The 8,523-nt window shown below is 43.4% G+C and overlaps 1 protein-coding gene across 1 annotated transcript; it reads left to right on the top strand.

The window, feature by feature from the left end:
- Positions 1-647: 647 nt before the first annotated feature.
- LOC308570770 (olfactory receptor 10G6-like) lies at positions 648-1,586 on the top strand (the record flags this gene model as incomplete). The annotated part of the gene is made up of 1 exon (XM_081165685.1): positions 648-1,586. The coding sequence occupies one exon, from the start codon at positions 648-650 to the stop codon at positions 1,584-1,586; it is 939 nt and encodes a 312-aa protein (XP_081021811.1).
- Between the last annotated feature and the right edge of the window lie 6,937 nt (positions 1,587-8,523).

Here is an 8,523-nt window from a genome sequence, read left to right on the forward strand (position 1 = left end):
AAACCACAGAGCCTAGGGCTTGCCGATCAGGAAGTAAGCAGTTCAAATCCATGCAACGAGGGGTGAGCTCCCGTTGCTCGGTCCCAGCTCCTGCCAACCTAGCAGTTTGAAAGCATGTCAAAGTGCAAGTAGATAAATAGAAACTGCTCCGGTGGGAAGATAAACAGCATTTCTGTGTGCTGCTCTGGTTCACCAGAAGCGGCTTAGTCATGCTGGCCACATGACCTGGAAGCTGTACACCGGCTCCCTCGGCCAGTAAAGTGAGATGAGCGCCGTAACCCCAGAGTCGTCCGCAACTGGACCTACTGGTCAGAGGTCCCTTTACCTTTACTATGATTTTCAGCAAAATTAATCTCTGAGCATAGCAGTCCAACTAAAAACTTGAACACCTAGTTTGAAATTCATATAACTAATGGTCTAGACGTTTGATATTCCATGTGAAAATTGAGGGTACGTTTTGGAATCTGCCACCCACCCGCAATGTTAATTTTATCTGTACTTTCATTTTATCTCCTAGAAATAACCTAAGTGGTTGCAAGTAATTTTATCCAGAACTGAGCAGTTGATGTGGTATGCCAACCCCTTCTTTCCCTTGTTTGGATTTTGCAGTCTAATCATTAACAACGCTAAGGTGAACATTAAGTTACATGGAGTGTGAAAACCAAACGGGACAGTACCATTTCATCATTGTCGGGTTTCCTTATCCCCGTGAACTACGAGTCCCATTGTTTCTCTTCTTCCTGCTCATCTACCTGCTCACCTTCGTAGGAAACCTCATGATCCTCTTGGCAGTGGCATTTGAACCCCGGCTGCACAAACCCATGTATTGGTTCCTTTGCCACTTGTCCTTCTTGGATATGACTGTCTCCTCAGTGGTGGTACCCAAGGTGGTTGCTGGGTTTCTTGAAGGTGGTGGGGTCATCTCCTTTGGTGGTTGCGTGACCCAACTCTTCTTCTTCCACTTCCTGGGCTGCACTGAATGTTTCCTTTATACCGTCATGGCCTATGACCGCTTCCTGGCCATCTGCAAGCCGCTCCGTTATGGCACTATTATGAGCCATAAAGCTTGCCTCTGCCTCTCCTTTGGGACCTGGTTTGGGGGCTCCTTGCACTCTATGATACAGACCACTCTCACCTTCCACTTGCCCTATGGCCATGGGGACCAAGTGGGCTATATCTTCTGTGACATCCCAGCTGTGCTTAAGCTGGCCTGTGCTGACACGGCACTCAATGAGATGGTGACCTTTGTAGACATTGGCTTCTTGGCCATGACCTGCTTCTTCCTCATCCTCACATCCTACGTGTACATCATCTCTGCAATCCTGAGGATCCGTAGTGCTGAGGGACGCCGCCGAGCATTCTCCACTTGCGCTGCTCACATCACAGTTGTCATAACTTACTATGTTCCCCTTGTGTTCATCTATCTGAGACCAGGGTCTGAAGACCCACTGGACGGAGTGGTGGCTGTGTTCTACACCACTGTAACCCCACTCCTGAATCCCGTCATTTATACATTGAGGAACAAGGAGATGAAGTGTGCATTAAGAAAACTGTGGAGCAGGAAGATGTCCTCACCAATTGAATGATTCTCTGGGCAACTAATAGGATTTCACTGGCCATTAGCTGTGTTCACTCAGACAATATGGGGAATGTTATCTTTTACTATGTTGGTGCATAATAGAAATGTGTTCGTTTTCCAATGGTGTCTGTGGTGAACAAGAATCTTGGGTGATCTAAAGAATGTTTCTAGCTAATCAGTTTTCTTAAAGGTGGGCATACGGGAAAGGGAATGTGGGATGAATCAACTTCCCCATACCTAAGGGGCTGGGGTTTGTTGTGGGGGTGCTGTTGGTTTTTCTGTATCTTTATTCTAGATCTTGTTGTGATTTATATGGAAACTGTTCTATTTGGTTGGGTATTTTTTAAATGTTTATGACTACTTTTGTTATGTTGTAGTTATGCGTTTTTTTTAAAAAAAAATGTAAGTTGCCATGAGCATGGTTTTAACTGTGCAAAGGTGGCATACATATAAAGTCATATATGTATATATGTAATTTTGTTTGTATGCCAACTTTCCATAGTTGAAACCATGTTGAAGGCAGCTTACAACTAGGAAAAAACCCACAAAGTTCTGACATAACAAAACTAGTCACAAAATACACAAAAATACACAACCAAATTAAACAATTTCCACATAATAAGATATAAGTAAAGATTTTTTTTTGGTATAACAATAACAGCAACAACCTCCCCAACAAAACCCCATAAACAATATCCCAGCCCAAGAGTCTGTTTAGCAGCCTCAGGTTCTGTAGCTGAAGTCAGTCAGAGCCCTGTGCTCCCAGGCCAAGTGGAAAAGGGTTGCATGGCAGGGAGACGGCCTTCCAAGATTCACACTTCTGATGGGAATAAGCACCAGCCATGGCAGAACTCAACAAACCTTTCCCACCAAGTTCTCACCTGCTCAAGCTGTACAACTGCAGCAACACAAAGGCTATCCATGCTCTTAACTTGGGGTGGGAGGAAGATATCAAATCCTCAAGCAGGCTGAACCAATTTGCTTTGGCTTCTTCATCACCCCTTCCCCCAACCTGGCTGCAACTCCTTTGGGCGACTGACCAGAGTCAGCGGAGCAATGTACGTAAATTTTAGTCTTATACAACAAGCTTTGTGTACACACACACACACACACACACACACACACACACACACTTCTGTATCCGTCCAGAGAAGCAAGATGAATGGATTCATCCCGAAAAGCAAGATGGCACTATAAGAGTCTGATGACACATTCCCACTAGGCAAAAAACTCAATGTGCAAAGCAGGACAAATGAAGGGGTGTGTGGAGGTGGTGGTAGAGGAGTACAGGACTTACTCCCTGGTAAATGTTATAGTAGGGGTGGGAACCTCGGGACCCAGGACCAAATGCAATCCTCTGCCCCCTTAAATCAAGTAAATAAAATAAAATGTCAAGTAAATAAAATTTCTACTAAAAGTAGAAATAATCAGAATATTTGAAACTGAGATGCTCACTGGGGTCACTTGGGCGGCATTGTAGCGCATTCTAGCAATGCAACTGGCAACCTGACTGAGTGATAGGTGTGGCTTCTGTGAACTGACCAAGCAGGTAGTTCAGTTCTGGAACAGGACAGGTCGGTGTCCTCCCTTCCTCCTCTGCCCATGTGTCTAGGCCACACCCCCTTTCCCAAGCCACACCCCTCATCAGCCCTACTTCATACTCTGATAATGCTCCTTGCTTGCCTGAATGGAGAATAGAATGAGAGCCCTGCTGCTTCAGGCAGAGTTTCATCTAGCCCAGCATCCTGTTCTCACAGTGGCCACCCAGATGCCCATGGGAAGTTTTCAAGGAGGGCCTGAGTGCAACATCATTTTTCCCTCCTGTACTTTCCAGCAGCTGGAATTAAGACTCATACAGTGGAGATAAAACATAGCCATCAGGGTTTGTGACCACTGATAACCTTATCCTCCATGAATCTCTCTAATCTAAAGTCATCAAAGTTGGAGTCTATCGTTGTGTCTTCATGGCTTAAGCATGATGTTGATGATGATGATGCTTACAATTTATATTTCACCCTTTATCAGAAGATCCTAGGGCAGTGTACCACATTAAAAACACATTAAAAGGTAAAGGTAAAGGGACCCCTGACCATTAGGTCCAGTCGTGACCGACTCTGGGGTTGCGGCGATCATCTCACTTTATTGGCTGAGGGAGCCAGTGTACAGCTTCCAGGTCATGTGGCCAGCATGACTAAGCTGCTTCTGGAGAACCAGGGCAGCGCACGGAAACGCCGTTTACCTTCCCACCGCAGCGGTACCTATTTATCTACTTGCACTTTGACGTGCTTTCGAACTGCTAGGTTGGCAGGAGCAGGGACCAAGCAACGGGAGCTCACCCTGTCGTGGGGATTTGAACCACCGACCTTCTGATCGGTAAGTCCTAGGCTCTGTGGTTTAACCCACAGCACCACCCGCGTCCCAAAAACACATTACAGAGCATCAATGATTAAAACATAATTAAAACATAACGCCAGACAGCCTAATAGGATACAGAGAGGCATACAAGCATGGTAGAAATTAACTTATTGTACAAAGGTAAAACTCACATCCATAGCTGTGTCTACTTTTGCCTCTGGCCCCACCCACAACTGGAGTATGGCCCCTGTAAACCCAGAGGGAATGTAGCTTTTGCTATGTAAAAGTTATCCCTCCCCTGTGTTTGCTAGGAAAAGGAAGCTTTTGTCTCTCAACAGGGGGAATTAATGAAGTGATCCTGCTAGAATACCCAGAGGAAACTGTTATATTTGTCCTAGCTGGTTATGCCCTTGCCGATATCAGCAGCACAATGTTGCTGTGTCAGTCGCGTTGGGCAAAAGGAAGAGAGCGACAAGATTGCCCCCGTAATGGTGGGACCATCCCTGATACTCCCTGGGCATCACCCAAGGCCCTCTCAGGCCCCCATGGAGTGTATCCTTCCCCTAGAAGGCTGTGGTTTGGACTGTGCAAGTATATAGACTGGTGGACACTCAAGAACTGTGCCACACTGAAAACAATGTCTATATTCATCTTCACACTGCAGGTTCACAGGAGGTGAGAATATCTGAATGCAAAAGTTATGCTTCTATTAAGATATGCACATATCCTTCTCGGAAGCTCTCTAGCTGGGTGGTTCATTCCTTAAACAGCATTGGGGAGCAGGTTCTGCTAGAACATTTCTTTCTGAATTTCAGTTGCTGGAAGCTACTGGAGAGAAGAGTGCTGCTGTACTCAGGTCTCATAGGCCTCCAGTTGACTGTAAGAACAGAATGCTGGACCAGATAGGCTTTTGGATGTTCTTATGTTTTAAAATGATTTTTAAAAATTAAAACGAATCCAGACTAGCAGCAAGCTAGTTCAGTAGAAAGCAATGCTTGTTCCCATTGTATGCTTGTCTGGAAAATATGCTGGAAGCTTGCAGACCGAGATCTGTAAAAAGCAGCTGTGACAAAGCGAGGAAAGTGTCCCCCTCCAAAACTTCAGAGAATTTAATTCTTCTAAAATTGGCTTTTCTTTTACAACGTTATAAAACACTGATGAAATTTAGGGAAATTCCTGGAAATTCCGGAAGTTTACTTTTAAACCTCAACGCTTTAATACCCATCAAGAAAACGTGACATCTTCTTTTAAATTTTGAGTTTGAGGTTTCGTTGTTTTTGTAAAAATAGCCAAATGTCAAATTCTAGTCCTGCTTCCTGATATGATGGTGGCCAAGTTAGTAGATGCCTAAGAGAAGCTTAGGAAGCAAGGACTTCCATGCAGCAGCACTTTTCCCTACTTGTGATTTCAAGCAAGTGGAATTCAGAAGCATCCTTTCTCCAACAGTGAAGGTGGAACATAGTTATCAGGGTTAGCAATAAATACCCATGGCAGTTAAAAGAGAAAAAGGAGGGAGAGGGGGAGGGAGAAGGAAAAGGAGAAGGAAAGGATAAAGAAAGAGACAGAGACAGAGAAAATGAAACGAGCCTGACAATTATTATTTTCTTTCATCATTTGAATGCTTAAATTACTTTTCTTCCTGTTAGGAGCTGCAGGGCTCATACTGCCAACCTTTGTGTATACAGTGGTACCTCGGGTTACATACGCTTCAGGTTACACACTCCACTAAGCCAGAAATAGTGCTTCAGGTTTAGAACTTTGCTTCAGGATAGGAACAGAAATTGGGCTCTGGCGGCGTGACGGCAGCAGGAGGCCCCATTAGCTAAAGTACTGCTTCAGGTTAAGAACAGTTTCAGGTTAAGTACGGACCTCCGGAATGAATTAAGTACTTAACCCGAGGTGATTAGGACTTCCGGCGGGCGCGGATCCGGTTGCAGGCGAGGGTTTGTCTCTCCGGAGAGAGCTCTAGCTTTTCGGCCGAATTGGGAGTTTTTGAGGGCGACAAAACTCCCGCTAACCCTCTGGAGGGTATCCAGAGGTCTTGGTGCCCAGCAGTGCGAAGGTGTCACTCGTCTGGTCGTCAGGTAGCCTTTGTATAAAGGCGAAGAGAGCGACGGAACGAGAGACGGCAATTTGGGCAGCCATTACAGCCATTACAGCGGCGAATTAGCGAAGCCTCAAGCCTGCAGGCTAAGCGCCTTGCCCTCGATACAAAGAAACTCAGATACGCAGAAAGAGTGCTGGAAATTGCAAAGGGGAGAGCGTAAGGAAGTATCTGAGAAGAAAGAGAAACAGCCGAGTTCAGCGTTATCTTGTCTTCAGTGGGAAAAGACGCAGTGTGGTTTGCAGAGCCGAAGGAGAAAGTAAGTTACTGCTAGTGGCTACATTGTCCGTCCCTCCCCCACTGACTCACTTTGAAATTAGACCCTCTCCCACTGTAGAGGGGAAAGGGAAACAACCGAGGGAGGGCAGAGAAATGCGGTACTAGAAAAAAATTTAGTCGTCATGGCAACGGAGACACAGAACTACAAAGAGCAATCTACATAAAAAAAGACAAAAGGAGATTACTGTTAAGAGGACTTTTACTAAGATTCCTGTGAGACATTACGCCAAGTGGTTTATAAGAAAACTCCGGGGGTAGGGAAGACTACTCTTTGGACATTCGGAATCACGTTTGCTATTGTATTGCTGTTTGGGAGCTTTCTTTATCTGCTATGTTTGTTATGCTCTCTCTATCTTTTTTTTTTGGACTTAATATTTGGGCCACGGGAAGAGGCAGGAACGGGGGAAGAACAGTGTGAACAGCGTGAATCCACAAACAGGAAAGACTAATTGACTAACTCTCTTTACACTTAAGAACTCTGCTTAAGAACTGACTCCCCCTGCTGGACTAAATTAAGCATTGCACCTAAACTCTGGAAAAGATTAACTGGAGATTCAGACTCTCACAGGCTAAGTGGTTGTTAAAGTGGTTGTTAAAGTGGTTGTTAAAGAGTGGGTGGAAGGGTCTGAATTGAGGCGGGAAGAGTGTAATTAGAATCTGGTTGGTGGACCTAACTAACCTCTTTAAAATCTCTGGAGGGGAGGGATAGTTTTTTTTCTTTTTTCTTTTTTTTCTGTGGGGGAAACAGACTCTGTGACTTCAAGGGACTATTTCAAGTGGTTAAATTTAAGAAGGTTTATACTATCCCGAGGGACTAAGACCTCTTGGGGGCTATTTGAAAGCTGAATAGTTTAACTATAAGGAATACATTTACATTTTTTCTTTTTTCTTTTTTTTCCCGGCATAAAAGGAATTCCCAAGGTTTAAGGACAATGTCACATACGCAGAAGAAAGGGGCAGAGGGAGGTACCCCAACTGATAGGAGAGCTTCAAAACAAGAAACAGAATTTAGGACAGAAATACTGAGGATGTTCGCAGAAATAAAACAAAGCGAAAAAAATTTGGAAACAAAATTGGAACAGGTGGACAACAAAATCGGAAAAATGGACAAAAAGATTGAAGAGACAGTAAGCGAGCTAAAAGGACAGATTAAAGAGGTTTCAAAAAGAGTGGACGAGGGACTAAAAAAGACAAAGCAGGAAATGAAAGAGATGAAGCGAGAGGAGGAAAGATTGAGAAATGAGATAGTAGAGTTAAACAAAATACAGGAAGAAATTAAAGACTCCATCGCAATGAACGATCTAAAACAGAGGGAGATTAACTTAAGATTGAGACAAATTCCAGAAGTACAAAACGAGAATATAAAAGAAAGATTAGTGAAGGCAATAGCACAGTGGATGGAAGTGGAAGAGGAAGATGTGGCTAGAACAATCATAAATGCGTATAGAATGAAAATTAAAACAAATAAAGCCAGGAAATATCCAGGGGACTGTTTAGTTACATTTAAAGACAGAGAGATGAGAAATTTGGTTTTGCAAAGAAACAGGGAAAAAAGATTATACATCGATGGGCATTATATTATTTTATTTAAAGACATCCCCATAAGGTTGCTTAAACGGAGGGAATCGTATAAACCACTAGTTCAACTACTTAAAAAGAATAGAATTGACTTCCGATGGGAATTTCCGGAAGGGGTCTCTTTCTTTTATAAAGGTGTTAAAAGAAGATTGACTAGTCCCGAAGAAATAGGAAAATTCACAAGAAGATATAAAGAGCTCCAAGTGGGAGAGGAAGAGGAGAAGGGTGCAGAAGGTAGATCTAGATTGAGGGAGGATTTAGAGTTAGGTGAAGAGGAAGAACAAAGTAGAGGAGAACTAGAAGAAGAAGAAGAGGAGGAAGAAGGAGAGGAAACAGAAAGGTTACAGAGTAACAACTAACTCAGAGTAGCACCTAAAATAATATGTCTTTAAAACTATGGAATTGGAATGTTAATGGAATGAATGATAAGAAAAAACGCAATGGAATTGAACGCATTCTAAAAAAGAAAAATTTAGATATCATATGCCTTCAAGAAACCCACGTGGCCAGTAAACATAAGAAAATCCTTATTAATAAGAGGTTAGGAAATGAGTTTATCTCCTCCGATAAAAAGAAAAAAAGAGGAGTAGTATTATATATTAAAAACAACATTGAAACACACCAGCTA

Source organism: Podarcis bocagei, assembly GCF_964188305.1.
Source record: "Podarcis bocagei genome assembly, chromosome: 13".
Taxonomy (NCBI): domain Eukaryota; kingdom Metazoa; phylum Chordata; class Lepidosauria; order Squamata; family Lacertidae; genus Podarcis; species Podarcis bocagei.